We start from the raw sequence: 23,945 nt of genomic DNA, 5'->3' as shown, positions 1-23,945 counted from the left end.
TTGATATTTGGACGACCTGCTCAACCTCCTGAGCCACTGCCGCCCATCACAAAGAAACTTTCAAAAATCCACTTTTAAAAATGTTTACACATTAATTTGCATTTCATTGAGGGAAATAATTGATCCCCTTGTAACCAGTAAGAGTTCTGGTCCACACAGACCAGTTAGAATCTCCTAATCAACCTGTCACCTGAATTGCAGACACATTCATTAGTCCATTAGTCATACTCCAAACTCTCCCATATGAAAAGGTTAAAAAGATTTCAGTGGAGTTACGGGTGAAGATTGTAAACCTGCACCAGACCAGAATGGACTGCAGAACCATCAGCAAGAAGCTGGAGGTTAAGGTGACAACTGTTGGTGCAGTTGGGCCAAAATACAAGAACATGAAGTTCTAAAGTTCATGTTCATGTGGAATCTGCGCTTTCAAAATCAAAATTCCTCAGACAGGAAAAATGATCATGAGAACAGAGAGAAATCAGCCTAAAAAAACAGAGCAGGAGTCAGCTGATGACCTCACAGCAGCTGGAACTACAGTCACCAAGGAAACCATTGGTGATGCTTTACACTGCAGTGGTTGAACATCGGCAGTGCAGACACGTGTGCAGACACGTGTGCAGACACGTGTGCAGAGCTGCCGGAAGTCTGCCATCAACAACCTTTAGGATTCAGAGAGGGAGAAGGTGGTCAGGTCAAGTCAAGGTTTTGGCATCAACTCAACCATGTTTGGAGGAAGAGAAATGCTAAAAACACTGACCCCACTGTCAAGCATGGTGGTGGTGGTGGGGGGGGGTCTACACAGGGCTACTTCACCGTCAGGATGGGCTGAGTGAGAACCTCCTTCACTATGCCTGAATTAATGTCCAGCCATGACAAAAATAATATCATGTACGTTTTTGCTTTCAAGTAGATGCAAAATGAAGGACAATTTGGAGCAAAAGTGGTTAATTACACACTTCCACCCGTAGGCGTCAAGGGCTTAAAATGGGTGGTGGATGGGTCTCCCAACAGGATAATGACCCAAAATATACAGCCAAGGCGATCATAGGATGACTGAAGAGGCAGATGAAGGCCATGGAGTGGTCTGGCCAGTCTATGGACCCCAACAGCCACCAAATCAGAATGATTTAAAGTCATTTGCCAAGAAGAGTGGGTCAGAATTCTTCCTGATATGTGCAGAAATCTGCTCAACTACAGGAAAACGCCTTTCTGGCAGGAGGGCTCTAATGTTTATTTCCTTCAATGAAATGCAAATTAATGCGTGTACACTTTTTAAAGTGGATTTTTAAGTTTTTCTTTGTGATTTTTATCTCTCATTGTTCAAAGGAACCAACCATTAGGATGACAGACTGATTATTTTTTATTTTTAGGTTGACAAACCTACAAAATCAGCAGAGATCAAACACTTATATCCTCCACTGAACTCATAAAACTGCAGGAAAAAAGACAAGGGAATTCACAAAACAAGTCATTCCAAACGCATTTATTAGGTTGGATCCCTGCATGAGTTGAGTTTGAATGAAAACACCTCCATAAATTCTACATCAACATGGTTTCTATGCACTTCTGATCAGGATCTATTTTTTACCAATGAATGTTTTAATGCTAAAGTGAAAGAGGAGGTCCTCCAAAAACATATAGAAACTAGAGAAAACAGGTATTGTTATTACTTCTTTGGCAAACAAAAATCACAGAATTATGAAAAGGTAGAAATAATCACATTGGAGTAAGAATTTAGGTTAAAAATGACCAACTTCAGCATATTTGTAGATTGAAAATTGTGTTAAAAACACACAAAGATTCCTGCAGAAAAACAAATGTAATGAAGAACAAACACGCTAAAAATGTGAGAACTCTTTCAGATGACATGTTGACTTTACAAAGCGGTTCCACTGAGGTCACTTAGAACAGGACAGTGGTCTGAAACAGTGATGTGATGTCAGGGATGTGCTAACACCAGCACTAACCCGTGTAAAGACCGCTGCAGAAATGCTGATTTTCAGTCAGAAGCGAAGGAGAAAAACAAGAGAAATCTACTTTCTGCTGCCTCACAAAACACTGGTATGAAACCCCCCCTGACTTCTATACATACATTTATAGACTTGTGCCTAAATACTAGAAGAAACAAGTATAGTACATACAGAAAAATAAACCTGAGTTTACCTGCAAAAACCTGCAAAAGCTTTTGTTCTCCGTCGTATTTCTTGTTCATTGTGCAGAACCTTTCTTTTAGAAGTAAACTCATTCATTGCATCCATTGTTTTGTTGGAGCAATCTGATCATTGATGTGAGGCGAAAACACGACTCAAACCTGAACACAGAAGCAGCTGTGAGTTTATTTCAGGCCTTAAAGGGTTTTCTTCGTGGAGCTGAAGGCTCACAGGTGGCTGGTCCTCAGACGTTGAGGAGACAGACCTCCGCTGTTCATTCCCTGAAAGAAAGCAGGTTCAACTGTATTAATGGTCATTACTATGAAACCTTAAACACATCTAAAGCAGCACCAGCAACTTTACATTTTTTAAATCAACTAAAGTGGAACTTTGGCTCTGAGTACATACCCTTAGGGACGTGTGTGCATGGATTATGAAAAATGACAAATATCATTAATCTACATGTTATCATAGATGAGATGTGAACAAATGTCCTTCCAAATCCATAAATTGCCTTTTCTTATCTTCTCAAACAGGTGAGGGGCTTACGAGACTGCGAGTTGGGCTGAGGGACGGAGAGCGCCCCGGGCTGGCGCTGAGGCTCCTCCCCCACTGCAAAGACACAGAGTCCCATCAATTATTCTGCACATTCACAGCTTCAGTCTGCAGCCAAACAGTCAGTACCACAGGAGTTCTCCGGGTTACGGCCTCGCCTTTGACAATCACGCCGTTTCCTTCCATCAAGGCGGGCCAGACGTGAAATGTGACCAGAGGAGCCGTGAAGTCCGAGTCGAAGCTTCTGCGGTACCTGTCACACACGCCAGTCTCTCTTTAGAGCAGTTTTACAGAAAAGCCGGGAAAATTACATTACGAGACATTAAAAGATTAAAATAGGGAATACATTTAAAAAAAAGTGAATCCTACCTGAGGTTATAAACTTTATACATATTTAGGAAAAATATAATCATACACATTGAGTAACACCTAAGCCCCAAAGGTTATGCTGACATATAGCTGTATCATTTCAAAGAAAAAAAAGGCATAAAACCAGAATGCATATTGTGTCCAGACCAAAAACACGTTCAGCTTCTTTTATAAAAAGCTGCCAGCAAAATGCTTTTATAAAAAGAAGATAGAAAAATGTTTAAAACGGAATTCCTCTTTTACTTTAACCCTTGTGCTATCCTATGACCCCCCCCTACATTGACGTGTTCTTCCTACCATGACAAAGGTGGATAAAGGTGGAAAGATTTCATGTAATTCATGGACACCAGTGAAGATCACAAATCATTGAAGAAAAAAGGTTCAGAGCACTGTCTAGTGGGTCTAGATGACTCCACTCCCAATGTTAAAGTGCCTAGGATAGCACAAGGTTTACAAGGCCTGTAATCTGCTTTTCTTCAGCCTTTCAGAGTAAACTATATACATATACAGTGTATGGTCATATATATGGTCATATATATGATCATCCTACAGTCGGCCTCGGTAGTGTGTTTGCGTTTCACCCACGAAAGCAAACATCGTCCAAACTTTTACAAAGATGGATGTTCATATTGTGGATAAAGAAAGAGTTTTTGCTAAATACTGTTAGCCCTGAAGAGAAAGTGGGCGTGTCTGTTAGCCTGGGGGCGGGGCTGGCTGTGCAGACTCTTCCTGGAAGGGGCTGTTCTCACTGGTCTAGGTCAGAATGTGAGAACAAAATACTGCTATGGTTTTTTTTATATGTGTTTAAAGTGAGGAATGAACATTATGATACACTTTAAAGCTAAAATGTTGATTTTGCATAATATAGGCCCTTCAACAACATTTGATACTGGATCTGTAATACTGTAAGTCATACTAATGTCTAGAATACTATAATAATTTTTTTGATGACAATTATTAAGCACTCCATACTTACTCTATGATATTTATAAGGATTGCTGGAATAATGTAATGTCTTTGGTTAGAAGTTATGAACTGGAATATGATGTAAAATATAAGTAAAAAAGTAAAGTAAAGCAGAACAGGGATTATGTACGTTTGCTTCCTCCTGCTCCTTTTCAAATAATTCATTTCAATGTTTTAATAAACTTCCCATTTTTATAATGGCATCATTTACATGTGTTTGTAAATATATAGTTGTATCTCTTTTCTAATCATGACTAATCGTCCAAGGTTTGATATATTTATGTATAGATGTAAATATCTTTTGTCTATCTTTGGTATGTTTTTGTTTCTTGAAATAAACTAATTCCAAATCCTTGTTCATTACTAGAAACATTCATTTTTTTGGAGAGTTAAACATATTTGTTCTCCAGACAAGCCAACAACTTAAAACCATCAATGAATACTAAAACCTCTTGTTTGTTGCTACAACCTGTTAGTATTTTAATAATAATGGATAAATGTTCTTTAGACATGACTTCTGTAAATAAGTCTTTGATTTGCTTCCATGAGGAGGGAGACACCTGCTGGTGAGAGTCTTACATGACATAAAACCATCAGGAAACCTAGCTGCAGACAGACAGTGCTGTCAGACTGACTTGGTGTCATTGAACAGTTCTCCATCGCTGGCGAAGGCCAAGTCAAGCGGAGGGTCCAGCGTCTGCATGGCGAAGGCCAGCCTGCAGGTCTCCCGGATCAAAGCACTGATGAGGGAGAAGTCCACTTCCGGTGGAAAAGAGATCTGAGGATTCACGTTCATCGCATTGATGACATCCTGAAGAGAACAAATGTACAATCAGACGTGTCTTCTCCGTCATCAGCAGCAGTCTAGTTTTGATGCAAGTTGAAGAGAGGAGAGTTTCGGCCCACGTTGTTCTGAACATCGTAAAGGTCCAGGTTTCTGACGATGTAGTCCACAGCTGCATCCTCCAGACTCTCTGGGCCAAAGTGGGATGAGGATAAGGTGGTTTTCACTCGCAGCTTAAACTGCCGATAAGCCAGTTTGGCTGATCGGAAAGACTCCTAAAGCAGGAAGAAAGAACACAAGCATGATTTTCTAAGGAACTTGCTAAAATTCACCGTTCGGAAACTACCCAGGCACAAACCAGGAAGTGCATTAAAGAACAAAAGGTCTTTGAGTGAAAATGTAAGTTTGTGAAACATTTCTAAAAACGATTTTTCCTTGAAAGGGTCACAGCCACTACCTACATTTTGTTGCATGTTCCACGTATGAAATTCCGGGCTTTCGTGATCAATGCATGATATATTTCAAGTGTTTAACATTTGTCCATGTGTGCAGACGTCCGACAGGTCTTTACGTGAATTCAGTTTTAAGCTTTCCAAAATTTTGGTCAGTTGAGAGTAATGCCATTTATGCGTATTGTACGTAATTTATATGCAATTATTACACAGCTCTAATGCAATTGTGCGTGATCTTTGTGATATTTATACGCAACAGCTTTCTTACCGTTCCAGGTAAGTCAAACGGACTTTCACACATGTACCACTGATGTATAACTTTCATACTGCACATCCGGCGCACATATTTAACTCAAATGACTTGCATGATTTACATGTACTTTTTATGTGTACTTTGCATGGTTTATTGGTACTCCTTCTGTGTTTCAATAGGGTCTATTCATGATACATCTGTGAAAATTTCATGTAAAGACCAAAACTTTTCTTACTTTTTCCACATATGACCCATTTTCATTCATGCAATATGCACAAAATGTATGTAGCACCTGTGTGACACCGCCTTGAGGTTTCCTACTATATGTGGAGCAAGTGCTCCATTGTTACGCTTGATGTTTCCTTGAAAAGTTGATCTTTGTCAAAGTCTTTGTTAAAATTTCTTAAAATTGTACCACGACAGCGATGAAGATAATTTTCTGAACCATCTCCAGATCCGTTATGTAGCGACGCAGCAGGTTCTGGGCCTCCAGACGTTCCACAGCGTACAGGCCGCTGAAGCGAGACACGAGGCCTGCACGGCGGGAGGAGTCACTGAGCTGGGCTCTGGTGGGCGACTCGCTCCTCAGCGGGCTGGACGGGCGGCTGAGCCGAGGCAAAGGACTTGGACTTCTCACCAGCCTGAAGGGCAGACACAAAAGTTTGAGATTGCAGCAAGAATTGCACAGAAACTCCTAAATTCACTGAGAAGTTCATGTTCATGTGGAATCTGCGCTTTCAAAATCAAAATTCCTCAGACAGTAAAAATGAAGCACGAGAAAAGCATTCATTGATGTTTTTGATCATGTCCAACATGGATGGGACGGAAAAATCCTGGCATGTGCGTTTCTGCACGTGGTCGTTGTGTTGTTTTGTCTGTCATTAAAATGTCTCCTCACATGGATCCCCTTCTGTTTTTATTTCTCTGTGAACAAGAGTTTTCTTTTGACTTTCTGTTTTAAACTTGTTTCCTTCAACCTGGTTTTTGCTTGGTTTACTTCCTTTCAGGTTCTGCTCCTCCTTCCTTGTGTGCACAGTCAAATATTAATGAATCTTCTGTTACACAAGGTATATATTTGAATAAACCCCTTTTGTTAGTTAGACTAAACTTGATCTATCATATTTATATCCTTTCTTTGTTGGACTGGACAGAAAAGAAGAAGAGGAGGGGAAGCACAAAAGAAAGGGGGAATAGCGGGGTAACAACAGAAGTGTGGGGGGTAGAATCCCAAAGTAACAAGTTGCTGGTAGTTTACCATCTTTCCTTATAGGTGTAAATGTTGGTCTAAAATGGGCGGGGCCTGTCCACACACACTCAAATGTTAGAAACATACCTGTTGGCTCCAGAAATGTTCACATACAAACATGTCAACATGGAGACGATACAACTACAGCTCACACGCATACTTATGCCTTCAGACCAACATGTGAAACATTTCATTCAGTCATGCAAACTATTTGTGCAAAGATGAGCTAACACCTTTTCCTTAAGTGAGTGTTTATGTTCTTCTAAAGTGGCTGATGGAATGTAGAAAGAAGGAGGGAGAGTGTCCAGCCATCCCCACACCAAGACCCCCACCACAGCAGCAGCAGCAGGCAGGACCCCCCCCCCCCCCAACACCCACACAGTAGCAGATAGAGAACAACCGCTCCCCGGGCGATCACATCTGCCACCCAGGCAAGGGCCAGCAGGACCGCCAAAGGGGCCCCCAATGCCAGAGAGCAGGGAGGCATGGGGGGACAGAGGGCAAGCTCCAGCCTAGCACAGAGCCCTGCCCCCAGAGAGACCCCCTAGCCCCAGACGAGCAGCTCACCACCACCTGGGAATTCTGGGCATCCACCAAACCAGGCGTGAGCCAGGGGCCCTCAAGGGAGACTCAGCGGGAGTCCCCCTACCCAGGAGGATGCCCAAGAGAAATGGAAGTCCTTGAAGAGCGTCGCAAACATGGCAAAACCAGGCTCACCCACTGTTGGAATTTTGAAGAGGCCCAGCGCCCGAGGGAAACAATTAGACGTATAATATCTCGGGAATGTGGGCGTGGTTACAGTTTTTCTTAGTCGCTTTAGTACAATTCTCAGATCAGAATGAAATTCCCAAAACTCTTTGTTCAATCTTCACATCATGATGTCACTTGTGCACATCATATAAGCAGTTTCTCACTTCTTTGAACAAGTTGCATTTGCTTTGGTACATCCATGTGTGGCAGGCAGAGGGCCACTTGATTGGGATCACCTGGCACACCAGCTGCTTCATTAGCAGAGGGCTGATAAAAGCCTCTGTCCGTAGAGCTTTAGACAGAGACCTGCTGCTTCCAGGTGGGAAGGTGCAGCCTTGGGCTGCGGTCACCTCCAAGTTGCTGCTGCAACATTCTTATCGTTATCACTGTGTAGATTGCATTGTAGGTGCCGCTGTTTTGGTTTCCATTGTGTGTTTATCTCTGCTCTGCCCAACCCGGTGCACCGTGGTCCAAGAGCGGTGCCACGGCTGGCATTTCTGGGGATCGTGTGTGCTCCATACAGAGTGTCAGTGACTGCTGTCCATCCACGCACTGGCGAGCGGCGTGACGTAGTGGGATTGACAGCTATTGGAGCGAGTTCCCCCTTCTGGTCTTCTATCGCCCCAAGCTCAACCAGGGCCCAGTGTCCCACCACCTTGTACTGGTGACGGTTACGGCCACTGGATGCAAGGGGCGTGACATTGAGCCGGGTGCGTCGCCACAGAGAGCGCACAGCTGGGTGCAGCTGACTTTGTGGGCTGGGCATGATCGCCCTTATGGTTTGGTTGACCCTTTTGGGTATCTTTTTAGAATATGAATTTCAGCATAATTTCTAATAAAGGTTGTCTATTTCTTTAAAAGCACGGTCTTGGTTTCCTGTGTCGGAGAGTCCTGTGCTTTTGGTTTTTAGTTTACTGCTGGCGGCTTTCACTGGGGAAACCATAATGCCACACATGCAAATGATTATGTACAATTCTCTGCTCTTTGCTAAATTATCAATTGTTTGTCATGTTGATCAAAATGTATTATAAAGTTCATTGTGCAATAGTCTTACTCCTCAAAACACCTAGTCATTAATTGATACTTTATTGATCCCACAATGGGGAAATTCTTCTCTTCATTTTGACCCAGCGGTGAGCTGCAGCCTCACCGCGCTCGGGAGGCAGTAGCGTTAAGGGCCTTGCCTAAGGGCCCTCACTGAGTGATGTTCATTGCTCGCCATTGATATGGTAATTGACCCAATACCATTGTTTATCCCCCTCTGGGAATCGAGCCCTGGATTCTTGCATGGTAGCCTCTCACCTTACCAACCGAGCTACCCAGCCGCCCCACTCCGCAACACAAGCAAAGAAATAAACGGCTTCTAGCCTGTTCCATAGCAACGGTGTCCAGCTTGATTAGTTACCGTTTGCGTCCCGACCGGGACCGGACCGGAAATAACAGCGGTTTCCGACTACGGTCTGAAGCCTGAGGCTGAAGGGTAACACGCTGACAGTAAATCAGCGCACAAAGCACTTTAATAAGTCATGTGATCTCAGTTGGTCTCTTGAGTTGACGTACGACATTTACTGGGGAATATCCGATTTGTCTGCTTACATGGCACACGTAAATGCACGTATCTGATTTATTTCCACATATGAGTGAGGCCTGTATCCGTTCTGAGAAAATCGGAATCCATGCGCTTTTTTCCTTACACGTTCACTGGTCATATCCGATCTGTACCACATGAGAGGATAAATTTGGAATTGGGTCACTTGAACCATGCAGTGTAAATGCGGCCCAAGTCTCAAGTCAGTTCCAGCTGGAGGAGGAGTCTGAAAGCCTGCTGAAGCCACCCCTATTATTCCTCGTCACCTGGTGTTGGGAGCCACTCGCTGGTCTCTGGAGCGTAAGGTAAAGGCTTCTGTTCCCGATCCAGCCACTATACCTGACGTGCGTCCAGATGGGTGTCTGTTTGTGCCTTCCTCCTTGCGCTCCTTGGTGTTAGAGTTTTTCTCAGTTGCTTTAGTACAATTGTCAGATCAGAATGAAATTCCCAAAACTATTTGTTCAATCTTCACATCATGATGTCACTTGTGCACATCATATAAGCAGTTTCTCACTTCTTTGAACAAGTTGCAATTGCTTTGGTACATCCATGCAAATGATTATGTACAATTCTCTGCTCTTTGCTACATTATCAATTGTTTATGTCATGTTGATCAAAATGTATTATAGAGTTCACTGTGCAATAGTCTTACTCCTCAAAACACCTAGTCATTATTTCATCATATAAGTCATTAATTGCAAAATGGTTGACCAAGTTGTCATAATGTGACAAACTTATTTCACTGCATTGCAAGAGAGGATATTCGCTGTGATGTGGATGAGAATTTCTGGCCTAACACACAGGAACGACAAGAGGTGTAGGAAGACCACACCAATTCCTACTGCACTGCCTGTACTGTTGGACAGAATATTGTCCTATCTTTTTTTCCCTTTGTGTTACTGTTTGCAGTGTTTTTTTCTATGTTGGTATGACATGGTCTGTCAACAAATTACAATATGAACAATAAAAGTGTAAATGTGAATCTTGTCCAGTCTCTTGCAATCAAACAAAAAAGGTGTAACTTACATTTTACAATAATTGTCATCCAAACTTTAGCCATAGTTTCCATCAGAACCTCCCTCTAAAGTACACAGTTATATTGACAACATGACTAAGTCATTTGACTGTCTTGTTCGTAGACAATGACACAAGGACTTGACATTCTGATGGCACTGACACGTTCAATGACATAAAGACTTAGTTTTCAGAGATGAACTAAAGATTTTGAGCAAGTTACAGGCTTTTGCATGATGAATGTTTTGCGTTGTGATTACATCAGTGGTATCAGTGTCATTTGCTACATACAGTTCAGTCTGGACACAGTTGAATATTATCATATAGTTCTAAAATATTTTCCGTGCCAGAGACCCAATTTATCTGTTCTTTTCCAGAGGCTCAAAGTTCTTCCAATGTGTCCATTATTCATTCATTCTTTGTGATGGTAACTACTAATGTAGCCTCAGCTGCCCTGGGGCAGACGGACAGAGGCGTGGCTGTCAGTTCGCTGCTCTGACCATCAACGGGACATTCATGCACCAGTTTTAGGAGATGGTACAGTCTTATTATGACAAAGCAGACATGAAAAGATAGATCTAAGGTATTTTCTGTTTTCAGTGGATTTCTTCTTTGTTTTCTCCTCCTGTCTGTGAGCTCACCTGGATTCTGTGGCTCAGTTCATTTCCTCCTGCTCTTTTCTTTTTTGTTAGAAAAAACTAGAAGTTTGTATAGTTTCCTCTGTTCTGGACACATGCATGTATTTTTAGAAATGTCTCTTTCAGAAAATGTAGAATTGAAAACGTCTGAACAAGGTAACCTCTGAGTGGATCCTGTCAGAGCAGATCCCATCTGTGGTGAGGCGCTCTTGTGTCTACCTGTCCTGCAGCATGGCCTTCTCCATGTTCAGGTGCAACAGCTCTTCCCTCAGTAGGCGAATCTGTCGCTCGTAATCATCAGGAGCACGGATTCTTCTTTTATAGATCTCCACCTGCTCGTATGCAGAGTGCAAACTAAAAACAAAATTTCGGTTAAGACAAACACCATTTGAAGACAACTCATGATGAAAAAGACACCAACTCTGCTTTCAGCTGTAAGATTTCTTCTTCAGTGGCCAGCAGCGTGGTCGCTGATCTGCTCTTCGTCTCTTCTAGCTCCTTTTGAACATGCAACAACCTATGAAAAGCAAACAATCATTTTCCCACTTCAGAGACGGACTGTGTTTTAAACATGAGGCTGTTAAAGAGGACTTACTGCGCTCTGACCGACTCCAGCTGCAGACGAGTGGAAGACAGCTGAGTCTCCATCTTCTGCATGTCACTCCCATGAGACAGAGAAAGATCTCTGATCTTTCTGTCCTTCTCTGCCGAATCCTGGTCGTGTGAACAAACACTTCAAGTATTTTGCACCAAATCAAATGATTGACAAGGTTATGGTACCTGCATGAGCTGCAAGCTGGTGTCTGCACTGACGGAAGGCCCCACTATAGAGAAAGAAGTTCCAAGCCAAGGCAGCAGTCGAGTTTTCAGGGTGTCCACTCCAGCATAATGGCCGCCTGATTCATAAGAAACATTTCATGGTCTTGGTAGGACTTTTGTATATAAGAGACTTGTTTGTTAAGGTTCAAATGTCAAATCTACCCTCAGCAGCTGCAAGGTTGAGGATGGCAAACAGCTGGCTCTGGAGCTTTGCTGTGAGTTCAATCAGCTCACAGCATCTGTTCAGATTCTGGTCACACGAAATCGTCTTGGAAAGAAGAAACATTTGAAGAGAACATGTTAAATAATACAATATAGCATTAAATGTGATCTTATTATTATTAATACTTTATTTATCCCACAGTGGGGAAATTCTTCTCCGCATTCTGACCCATCCCCTGGGGGGAGCGGTGAGCTGCAGACGAACCGTGCGGGGGGGGGGCATCTGGCTGGGGAGGGCGAGGATCGATCAGCCGAACTCTTCAGTTGTTGGACGACCTGCTCTACCGCCTGAGCTAAACTGCCACCCATGTCACTGAAACTGTGACATGGACCTTAGATCTGGCCCTGAACTTCAACTCCAGTATAGACGATAATGACTGAGATAAAAGGACAAAAGATTCAGTCAAGTTTGTGTTTGTCATGGTGCAGGGTGGCTCGAGAGCCGGTTGGACCCAGACGCAGAGGTGGAGGCATGAGGATCAGAGTCTAGAGGGTTTAATGAACAAACAAAAGGCGCTGCAGAGCAGGATGACAAAACTAAACAAAACTCACTGTGGCGTGGAACAAGAAACGAGGAACATGGCATGACAAGGACAACCAGGACAGGAATAACTAATGGACCAACACAGGAGGAAGGCAGAGACAAGACTTAAATACAGACAGGGCAGACAAGACACAGGTGGACACGATCAGGGCTGATGGGGACCAAAGGAAGTAAAACTCAAGAAAACAGACAAGACAGGAGACTTTCAAAATAAAACAGGAAACAGAAACAAGACAGAACAAGGACCAAAAACAAGACAAGTTCAAATCATGACAGTGTTTTGATTATGATTTAGTTTAACATGTTATGCTTCAGTTTTCTAGTTCTCAAGTCACCTTATTTATAAAGTCAATTAAGTCTTCAGTCTGTGCATTTGGCTCTGTTGTAGAATAGACGTGAAGAATGGATTTTTTGTAGCCTATGCATTTGTCACTTTTAGTGAATTAGTGACCTTTTGACCCCTCTCTAATGTTCTTCTGCATCCAGTCGCAGGCACACCACCACAGCTCACATTGCACTTCTGATAAACCAATTAGAATCAGACCCTGCCTTTGAAGCAGCATTTGAACACACGGACAACTGATCCACACGGGGGGATGTTGGAGAAATTGGTATCACTCCGGGGCACTCCTTGTCCGCTCATCACAGTTCTTCTCCGTCACCTTGGTGTATTTCTCACAACAGAATTAAACTTTGCACAATTTAGGTGCAACCATGTGGTAGTTTCATGTTCATTTAATCCAAAAGCAAATGCTTTTGGACACAAACAATTGATTAAGTCCAGGTTTCTGAAAAATCATCACTTTTGACTTTGTTTATGATATTTTTTCACTTGATTTTTCATCATGTCTTTCAAAATTAACTATACTTATACAGGCTGAATAGTAATTGTTCATACAACTAATAATCTTCATGTCATTGTTTATATCATTGCACACAAACTTGTTGAACATTTTGTCAAACATTTTGTACATTCGTAGTTCCTGGTTAAAATACGTTTGGAGCAGGGTAAGGCAGGTGCTTCACCTGGTGTCATGAAATGTAAAGCCTACTGTTAATAAAAATAAATATGTGTCCAGTAACCTGTTCCATAAATGACATAAGTTTGATTCTTATCATTTAAATCATTTTTACAGTCAAATTCACCGTATTTAGCATATTTCCTGTTTAGTTTCAGCGCAGGCTGCGAGCTCTGCCACACGCCAAAGTCGGGTTGATTGTCCCTTTAGTTTACTCATCGTGTGCTAATAATGTAAAGCTTACACATGTTTTTACATTCTAGATATTTTATTCTGTCCTCCCTTTCTATTTGATAGGTCATGTATTTTGTGTTAGTCTGTCGCTTATTTAGTGTGCAGATCAGACCTGAAGCTGCGCTGAAAAGATAGAATGAGGAAAGCAGGATGTAGCTGTCACAAAAATGTTTCCATTTTGATAAAGTTCTGCTGTTGAATTTTGTCTCATTGCTGACCTCTTGTGGTGAACTGGAAGAATTGACAGTCCGTGTATTGGATCATATAATGAGTCTGGAGGGGCAGCATGAGAACAAGCTGGAAGAAGACGGAACAGAGCTTGGTGCTTTGAAATGGAATAGCAACTCCTTAAAATGTGATCAGAGGGTACACGCTAATATTGTTTCATTGTATGTTAAATTAGTAAATCTTTATTCAATTCAATTCACTTTTATTTGTATAGCCCAAAATCACAACAACAGTAGTCTCAGTGGACTTTATGCAGATAAATAGGGCAAAAACATAAATCAAAAGGATCATCAACACACACACAATTCAATAGATTCTAAAATTGGACATCCCTGCCCTTAGACCCTCCTACGCGGTTAGGAAAAACTCCTAAAAAAACGGATTCCGGAAAAACCCAAGAGACCTCAGGGGTGAAATGTAAACGTGTATTCTGAAAAGTGTCATTTGTTTTTCTTTAGTTTTTCACGGTGATTCGTTTGGTTACCTGAAAATAAACTACTAAAAGATCAGCAGTCGGAGCGTAGCTTTTTCCTGATCAGATTAAATAATTTAGGGAGCAGCTACAAAACAACTGAACTTTTGTGATATTACAGTTTTTTTCTGTTGGTTTGGCTCATTTCTTGAAACTAAAGTGACATTCTCCAAACTACATGGACAAATCTCCAAACTAACTTGTACTTGTTTACAACAGAATGTCGTTTCTACATCTCATATCTCCAATCAGCCAGTTAGTTCTGTTATCTCACAGGTGCTGCATGTGATTGTGAATGCTGGCAAAGATGTAAAAATGTAGAATGAACATGAAGGTACCTCACAAACAAAAGGAGCAAGGTCAGCTTCCTGCTGGAAGAAGGGGAAGAGAAGCAGCTGAAGGAGGAAGAGGAGCAGGAGGAGTAAGGATGTGTTGTTGTGGAATGAGAGCTCCCTGCTGCAAGTGATGGACGTTGCATGTGAGGACATCACAGGGGATCAGTGCAGGGAATGGTGAAGACATTCATGTGGTTTGTTCACTCACTGCAAATATCTGCTGCGACGTGGACGAAAATCTCAGGACAAACAGAGGAGCGTGTGGGTGGCCAGGAGCATGAAGATGATGACCACGAGAGGGAGGACACCAACAGTAACCAGTGACGTTTACTGTAAAATGTCATTAGCAGCACTGTCGGCTGGTATGATTTTTCTTTTGGTTCTTCTGCATTCTGACCTGCAGTTTTAGGAGCATAAGTGGGTGAGAATAAGCCAAAGTGACTGAGAAGCATTTATGCTATTTTGATTTGACCTGAGAAAAGAATCTGCTTTTCTGATGAGTTTTGGGGAAAATGTGCTTTTTCTAGAAAGATAGACTGTTGAGCAGAAGTCTAAGTGGGTTTATTGAACTTTCAGTTTTGATAATGTCATTTCAGTTTCAAGAAATGAAGCAAACAAATGAAGAAAAACTGTAAAATAAAATCAATCGCTCGTTTGTCTAATTAATGCATATATACGTTCTTGGGAAGATTTTTTACGGTTGGAACAACAGGAAATACTTTTGGCGTCATCTCAGGTGATATTTGGTTTAGTTCTTAATGTTTTTTTTAATACTTGGAAGTTTTATATTCACAAGAACAGGTTTTTAAAAATAAACTCTTCTATATTATGTTTCATAAGGACATTTACTTTTTATTTTATCTCACCGAAATTCATAAAAATTAAAACAACAAGAACAATTTCCACCTTATTTCATGATAGTCTAATGAGTTAAACCAGAACTTTTGGTGTTTTTCTTTTTACCGTCCTTTTTATTATTCTTAATATTTGAGTAAATCATCAGTGGTTGTTAGTAAAGTTCAATAGGAGTCCATTATTTCATGTTTTTCTCTGACTGCAAAAATGGCGGATGTAATATTTAAATGTTTTCAAGGTGGACTTTCAATCAAATCAGGAAGTAATAAATACTGGATGATGAATTACTGCTAATGAATCACTGATTCATATTTGGGTGTGTTTTCTGTTGGTCTGGTGGTCTTCAGATGACTCTTAGGCTGGAAAACCATGACTCTATCTGGCAACACTGGCAGAAATTAAATGATGATTCAAAGCAACTGTTAAAAAGTCAAGGAAGCATGGAGATCTGACCAGCTGTGAAAAGAGGAAAATGTAAAGAGAAAGCAAAACATTTGTTGCCAGACTTCCAAAAGTGCTGGAACACAGATAAAATAGGAAAAACAAGAACAAAAAAAGTCTAAAAGAAGGTTTAAAAAAAGTTAAGAATGAGAAAAGCGGAAGAAAAGGAGAGGAAAGGCAAAGTGAGGAGAAGAAAATTGTAACTTTGAAAATATGTCTTTTTTTATTTTATTTATGCCACTCTGTACTGTCTTGTTCCATCATTCAAGTGTTCATGATCCTCCATCTTGGCAGCTCATCTCAGTGGATTTACTGTCTTTTCCTGTCTTCATCAGGAGCTGCAGCACTTCAGCCAGTGTCAGGTCGTCTTCGCCACTGTCCTGTTGCCAAGTCTGGAAAGTCTCAAGATTCTGGGCTGCCTTTCCCTTGTAAGCTTGCTTCCATCCGTGCTGACCTGTTGCCTCTATGGCCAAATCAACGACCCACTTTGATGCAACTGAGCTGAGATCAACACGCTGCTGGGATCCATCAGTTAGAAATAGTGACATCTGCTGCTTGTCAGTTATTAATACATCTGAGCACACATGCAGTCAAAACCGCTGACTTCAAGAAGATTTGAAAGACCGGTCGATGTTTGTCTTTCTATGAAATGTTTGATCAAAGGTTTGTAATTGTCATTTATCTGGATACTGCTTTGACAACCATTCGGTGTGGCAAATATGGTGCAGAGTAGTATTGGCTTTGGATATTCAATTGGCAGCTATAATCATCTCCACTAGTGATGTTTTGGTTGGGAATGTCTGCGCTGAACCGAGTCCAAGGGAGAGACGGAGAAATGATGGGGAAACAAGCAACTACAGCAACACAAGCGTAGAGTAAAGAAAATGACTGACAGTACTGGGAAAAGAAGCAAAATATGGAACCATTTGACTTTTATTGATAATAAAAGATCATAAGAGAGTCTGCAGGAAACCAATTCCATATAAAAGCAGCTCCACAACTAACCTGTCCAGACACCTGAGAGAATCTTCTGCAGGACAGAACAGATCACTGCAGAAGGAACGAGATCAGCTCATCAAAGCTGAGACCTTTGGTATTTCTAAATGACAACCTTTGGGGTGAATAAAAAGGCTTGGGGCTTTTTGGGGCTTGCACATCTTAACTTTTAAAAGATAAAAATATAAGTAATTAAAAGCTGAATTGTAAATAACTGGTTTGTTTTTATCATTTATTTTGTACGTTTTATCTGGAAGGAATAAAAAACAACAAACATATGATACACTGATATGAATAAAATATATGCATTTTGTGCATAATATTATATAGTTGATGATAAATTAAATAAAGCAACAAAAAAAACCAAAAAGCCGTTTGAGAGCTGAAAGAGGCTCTTTTTAATGAGCCGATCCAAAAGCCGGAGTCTCCAAGAAGAGCCGGGTTTCCCATCACAACAATGAACCCACACTGCCGACAATTTTCCGTCTGTTATAAAGCCGTACTTATTCTGTTGACATCGTGTGTCAAACAGCTCAACCACTGACAGACTGTCAATGTGATCGACAAGTGATGAGGCGTAACGAGGCCTCGTTTCCATCGGTCACGTGGTTTGCAGTCTACTCGAATCACTACTAAGCCACGCTTCCGATTTAAAAAAATCAATGCCATGTTGAGGAGGAGGTGTTGAGCTGGACGTCTCTAGTTCATTAGTGTCTGGAGTTGTGAACCTGTTTTGTTCTCCATTGGTTTTTCAGAGGAGAGACTTTCTGATGTTGGGAAAACCCCAACAAGATAATCAATCCTTCTCAGTCTGTGGTCTGGCCTCATGCAGTCCTTCAGTTTCTCTGACCTTGGACTCCTGCTGCCATGAGCACAAGAAACACAAGAAAGTCGGCCCCCCTGTCATTATCCACCATTGTGGTTGGACATGTAACTTTCTTCTCTCATGCAGAGACTGCTGCTCAACCGGCTGGCCTGTGACTGAGTTGCTCCCATAGGCTCGTTTTTCCTGTCCAACCTGAGTCCCACAATGAACCTTTTTGTGGTTTAGTCTGTTCGTTTTCTTGGGGTCCATATCCAAAACCCTGACAATTTTGTTTCTTTTGCTTCTTTAGTAAAACCTGACAAATTCAAGAAAATACAGAAAACTTTAGGTTAAGAACTTAACCCCGGTTCTCTTTCAACATTCGTTTCGGTATCTCACTATGGGACACGCCCCCTGCGCTGTCCCCCAGAAGCTCTTTTACATTACGCCAGTCTTGACTGGCAGACAGAAGGTGACGTCTGCTCTCAGGAGGCGGGACTTCCTCCTGCTATAAGAGCCGGACGCCATCTTCTCTCCTCAGTCTAACACCTCTTCTCGCTCCAGGCAAGGAGGGTGATCTGGTGAGATACCTCACTCATGTTTCAGAGAACCGGGGTTAAGTTCTTAACCTAAAGTTCTCTTTCAACATTCGTTTCGGTATCTCACTATGGGATGTAGAGACTCCCGTATTGCCAGATAAGCTTACTCCGAAAACCAACAGAGAACAACCAGGCTGATCATACAGGTGTAGGTGTGGACCCAACACCTAGCACTGTGTGAGGCAGCCCTGGTCTAGTGACATCCAGTCAATAACATCTGATGAAAGTGTGAGGGCTTGCCCAACTGGCAGCTGTGCACACGTCATCCAGAGAGATGCCCTGAAAAACTGCCCATGATGATGCCATCGAGTGAACTCGACTGAGTTCAGGGATAAGCCGATGAAAGTGTTCGTTTTAACTGGTGTCAACACGCACTTTTCCCAGTTTACTGTGAAGCCCAGTGCAGTTAGGTGCGATGTGAGCAACCCGGCCTGCGTCCTGAGTTCTTCGGGAGACTGCGCTGCGAGCAGCCAGTCGTCTATATACGTCGCCAGCCGAACGCCCATCTGTCTCATGGATGCGACGGCGGCCTCCGTGCATTTCACAAACACCCGCAGACTCAGTGAGAGCCCAAAGGGGGAGCACTAGAAACTCGTAAATCTTCCCTCGAAAGGAAAATCTGAGATACTTTCTGTTAGGGGGTATATTGGGAAAATATGCGTCTTTTAAATCTATGGAGACAAACCAGTCTCCTGGACGCACAAACCGTACCAGACCTGCGTGTGTTAGCATTCTGAATTTGTACTTTCTCAAGTATTTGTTCAGTGCCCGCAGGTCTAGAATCGGACGCAGGCCTCCACCCCGTTTTGGGACCAGGAAGTATCTGGAGTAGAAACCGCTGTGAGCCTGCTTCGGTGGCACTAGCTGAATGGCTCTTTTACATTGCAGTGTTTTGATTTCTTCCTGCAAAATGCTTGCGTTTTGCACCCTGGCCTGCGACTGCAGTATACCATTGAAAAGGGGAGGGGTGGATGCAAACTGGAGTCTGTAACCCTTGGTAACAGTGCTTATAACCCAGTCTGGCGCCCCGCAGTGTCGCCACTGCTGTGATTTGTCTGAGAGCGGGCCGAGCGGCATCCGCGCTGAGAAACTAGTGGGCGTGGCCAACGCGAGCTGCGCTGACGCAGGGCTCTCTGCCACCACGGTGCTGGGCTGCTGTGCCACTGGTGGAGCAACAGCTCCCTCCTGTGGCCTCATAAGCAGCCGCGCAGCTCCCACCCAGCTTCCCCTCATTTGTATGTGTTTTGTTTTGTCTTTTTGTGTTGAGGCTGCGCCCTTGGCTCGGGGCCTGGTTGCGCGCCTCGGGTATTTTTAATTTGTGTTTGTTTTAAAAACCTTTTCAAACACTTTCTGGGACACAACTGTGGCTCCACTGAGCTCTCTGTGGGTCCCTCTTTTCTCCTTTTTAACTGGCTGTGAACTGTGAGGGCCACCAGGGCCTCTGCACGCCGTTTGGTCGGGCTGGAACATGCCCTGGAGAAAAACGACGGGAACTGAACGTGTCGTGGAAGCGCGGAAGCGGGCTTCTGGTTGTTCCCGCTCTCCGTCCCTGGTGGTTGCGCACTAGGTCGCACACCTCTTTTTCTTTGCGCTCTGAGCGACAGGAGACGTTGGCTGGGCTGCCGTTGTCACGTTGGGAGCAAACGGTTTCTTGGCCCAGGCCCCTCTGGCCTCAGCAGGTTTTCCGTGGCTCCGGTCACCTGGCTGAGGCTGGCGTTTCGGAGTGCGGTAAGCTGGCATAGCAACCGCTTGAGCGAAGGAAAGACGCGGTGCAGCTGGGGTAGGAGGAGGTACCTTCCTGGGCAGACACAGCTGCAGCGCTTCACCTTCCCGTTTCTTCTCCTCACAGCGCCTTTGCATAGTGGCCACCGCTGGTCCAAATAGGCTCTTTGGGTCCACCGGCACATCGAGGAGTTGAGTCTTCTCCTTCTGAGAGAGACTGGATAAGTTCAGCCACCGGGCTCTTTCCTGGACCACCATGAGGCCCATGACTCGCCCAGAGGCTTGGACTGCGGACCTGTGGAGACGCAGACAGAGGTCTGTGACCACGCATAGCTCGTTCCACAGGTCTGGGGTTGGTGTGGCTGATATCTGTTCCTGCAGCTCTGCCTGGTAGGCTAGGAGCAGAGAAGATGCATTCAGGGCTTTCACCGATGCGGCAACGGCCTTGTAGCCCTTTTCGGTGAGAGTTGACTGGAAGCAGTCAGCTTTCGAGGGCAGTGCGGGGCCCGCGGAAGTCATGGTGGAATTCTGCGTCGGGTGCAGGTGGGATGCCAGCAGCGGTTGGACTGGAGGGATATACGAGAATCCGTTCTCCTCCATGTTGGCCCTGTCCAAAGCCGAGCCTCCCAGGACGGGGCTTTTGACTGAAAAGGGGGTGCTCCAGGTCCTGGTCGCTTCCTCCAAGCACTCAGGGAACACTGGCAGCAGCTGTCTGCTGGAAGACTTGGCTTTAGGCAGTCTTTTTCCCTCATAGTGAGACGTGGTGGTCTCAGTGAGGGCTTCAGGCCACTTAATGCCCAGCTTTTCAGCTGCTCTTCTGCAGACATCATGCAGGTCCATCGCGGCGGTCGGGTTTGGGAAGCCGCATGCATCGCATGCCAGCGCCTTTGCAGCCGGTGGCAGAAGGAAAGGCTCACTGTCCTCCTCGTCCTCCTCAGAGCCGAGGCTGATGGACTCGTCTCCGGAGTCGGGCACAGTGTCCACCGTGTCCTGGAACTCCTGGGGCGCGGCCTCCTGCTCCTCCATGCCCTCGAGTGGCGCGACCGCATCCAGTTGGTCGCCCCAGCTCATGCCTGCCACCTCTCCCCGAGTAGACTCCTCTGGTAGTGGGGGGCTGGTTACCCCCAAGACCGGGTCTGCCTTGGACAGACTAGCTTGGCGCGCTAGTCTGCGTCTCAGAGTCTTGACGGGGAGGCGCGCACAATGCTCGCAGCTAGCCAGAGATGCTAACGTGTCCTGGGCATGTTGCAGCCACAGACACGCAGCACAGGCAGAATGGGTGTAGGCAGAGGTCTGACTGTTTCCATGGCGAGGAAAGGTTCAGGCTCCATGAAGACTTTGTCGACTCCAGTTGAGAGCGAAGCGCGAAAAATACTAGTATGGTGACTAGTTCTAACGGGTGCTATTTGGAGACAGACCAACCGCGTTACCCAGACAAGCTATGTAACACCGACTAGCGTTCAGCGACTGAGTTGTTAGCTCGCTCTAAGAACAGTTAAGCTAGCTTCGGATACTACACCTGCCGTCTGAGGATGCTTCTGGGAGTGAGAAGAGGTGTTAGACTGAGGAGAGAAGATGGCGTCCGGCTCTTATAGCAGGAGGAAGTCCCACCTCCTGAGAGCAGACGTCACCTTCTGTCTGCCAGTCAAGACTGGCGTAATGTAAAAGAGCTTCTGGGGGACAGCGCAGGGGGCGTGTCCCATAGTGAGATACCGAAACGAATGTTGAAAGAGAACTGTTATTTCTTCTTACTAGGAAATGGATAATTAACAAATTAGTGCATTTAATCAATGCAATATTCTTCCAAGTAAAAATAATATATACAAAATAAATTCTTAAACATTAAAACATGATTTCAGGTTTTAAATTGTTAGCAAAACATTTGGATTCTTGACACTGACGTTATCTAAAAGTGGACCATTAAGGAAGTTATTTAACGTTTTACCCTATAGGTAAGGATCATTTTTTAAATAATGAATACAACTGCTGCAGAGGGCCCCATGTTATTGTTATGGGGGCCCCAAAACTGCCACTGATAGTCATTCAAGAGGTTTTGCATTGGGAAACGACCTGGTAACCATTTTTCCATGAAGACTTACAATTGACTAGAACTGTAGCTCAGTTTTTGTGGCATAGTGTGCTGTAGTGCAACAGTAAAGAAAGTAGTATTAGATTACAGTACTGTAAATCTTTAGCATGTCTACATTTGGTTTTTTTTTACTGCACGTCAAAAAGGATTGCAAGGCAACCTACAGTAGAAGAGGTGGAAGAGCTGCTTTGACTCACAGCTGTAGTTCATATTCAGTGTCTTGGTTTTTATTGAAGTCTAGTTTTCAAAATCTCCTCCATGGCTGTCTTTACTGTACACGACACTGGGAAGCTCTTCCCTGTTCAAACCTTTTGACTTGATTGTCCAAACATGCTGGAGTCAGAACGTGTTGTTTTGATGACACTTTCATTGACAGAAAAACTTGACTTTGAAGATCTACTTGTCCATTTTGATAAAGTGACGGACCTTTACAGGTTATCTGCCATGTTTTACAGTTTGCACTACTTGTTTTGAGAAACACCTTAGCAGTGGTGCAAACTTGAACACTGTTGTGAGAAATGCACCAAAGACACTGAGAAAAACTGTAAGGGAGACATTGCTTTGGTCCAGCGCTCTGATGGTAAACTAATTCTCTGTAAATTGTTGAATTAGAAATTTTACTAAATTTTGCTAATCTTTTAACTTGCTTTTTTTTTCATTTTGTTGGGCTTAATCTTCTCCTGAATAAAAGACAGGGGTGAACAATAGTCCTCCATCCCACGACAGGTCAGGGTTAGGTCATTTACAGTCATGAGATGTCAAACATTTACAATCTCTGAATAATTTCATAAGATGGGCCGGGTCTTCTTTGATCTGATTTCTACAAGAAGAGTTAGGAACGGAATCAAGACATCTTTAGAGTTCTCAGACCGTAACCAAGACAACCAGCATCCATGGGAACCAAACTGAACCTGCCAAAGGAGGAATTTCAAGTCTCGTCTGTTCTTGTGCTGTATAATCTTAAAGCAGGTCATTCATTTTAATCTCACTTGCGTAGGAGAGACAATAAAGAGTCACGGCAAACAGAAACTCGCCATTAGTAAGCAGTAATTAGTAATAAAAAAGAGGCGGAGGGAGACATTAGTGTTTGCAGTCGTGATTAGTCTGAATCAGCGGAGGAGGAGAGGTCAGAGTTTAGTTTTGCTGAAAAACTTACGCGGTAGTCTCTGTGCCAGCTCTCAAGCTTGTCCTGTAAAACCCTGAACGACGCTGTCTGTGTGAGTCTCCTCAAAGACTCGGCCATGACTCTCCCACAGAACTTTTCCTTCGATGTTTAGACTGGCCCGAAAGGAGCGCCGGCGCCGGGGCTGAAGTGGCGCGAGCGTCCCTGCACCAGCACCTCCCCCCGCCCCCATCTGTTGCCACAGATCGGGTAGCGACAGTGGCAACCGAGCCGAAAACCACAGGAAAATATGGAGTTAATTCAGTCTCAATAATCAGAAATGCACACAACCGGTTTTACAAATGCACACGCTCCGATTCACAAATGTCATTTTATGCAAACGTGAAAAATAAATTCGGAAATACACACCCTGTGTTTCACAAACACACAGATTGTGTTTCACAAATGCACACTAAATGTTTTACAAATGCACAATAAGTGTTTCTCACAAATGTGCACACTGTGTTTCACAAAAAACATTTTAGAAATTCACAATAAATGTATCAGAAATGCACAGTAAGTGCTTCACAAACATGATTTTTAGGTACACATGTGATGTGAACTCACAGATCATTCGAACTGCAGACTGTGCATTCAAAATCCCGTTCTCGTTTGTGAATCTCTCCGTGTGTGTGAGA

At 43.6% G+C, this 23,945-nt stretch overlaps 1 protein-coding gene across 4 annotated transcripts; it reads right to left on the bottom strand.

The window, feature by feature from the left end:
* Nucleotides 1-1,468: 1,468 nt before the first annotated feature.
* Nucleotides 1,469-23,521, bottom strand: spata18 (spermatogenesis associated 18). Of its 4 annotated transcripts, none has more exons than XM_020702854.3 (13): nucleotides 23,302-23,464; nucleotides 11,933-12,183; nucleotides 11,747-11,852; nucleotides 11,546-11,661; nucleotides 11,361-11,479; nucleotides 11,187-11,282; nucleotides 10,985-11,119; nucleotides 5,945-6,170; nucleotides 4,947-5,099; nucleotides 4,676-4,851; nucleotides 2,835-2,958; nucleotides 2,700-2,762; nucleotides 1,469-2,431 (listed from the first exon to the last, which is right to left on the bottom strand). In XM_020702854.3, the coding sequence occupies exons 2-13, from the start codon at nucleotides 12,113-12,115 to the stop codon at nucleotides 2,378-2,380; spliced, it is 1,551 nt and encodes a 516-aa protein (XP_020558513.1). In that variant the 5' UTR covers nucleotides 12,116-12,183; nucleotides 23,302-23,464; the 3' UTR covers nucleotides 1,469-2,377. The 4 variants fall into 4 exon arrangements, with proteins under 4 accessions (XP_020558513.1, XP_078801598.1, XP_023809690.1 ...); XM_078945472.1 differs by having other exon boundaries at nucleotides 2,864-2,958; XM_023953922.2 differs by lacking the exon at nucleotides 11,933-12,183 and having other exon boundaries at nucleotides 23,302-23,521.
* Nucleotides 23,522-23,945: the final 424 nt, after the last annotated feature.

The sequence above is a fragment of the Oryzias latipes genome, chromosome 4, assembly GCF_053564925.1.
Source record: "Oryzias latipes strain Hd-rR chromosome 4, Olatipes_Hd-rR_3.1".
NCBI classification, from domain to species: domain Eukaryota; kingdom Metazoa; phylum Chordata; class Actinopteri; order Beloniformes; family Adrianichthyidae; genus Oryzias; species Oryzias latipes.
This window is presented reverse-complemented; position numbering and strand designations above follow the sequence as displayed.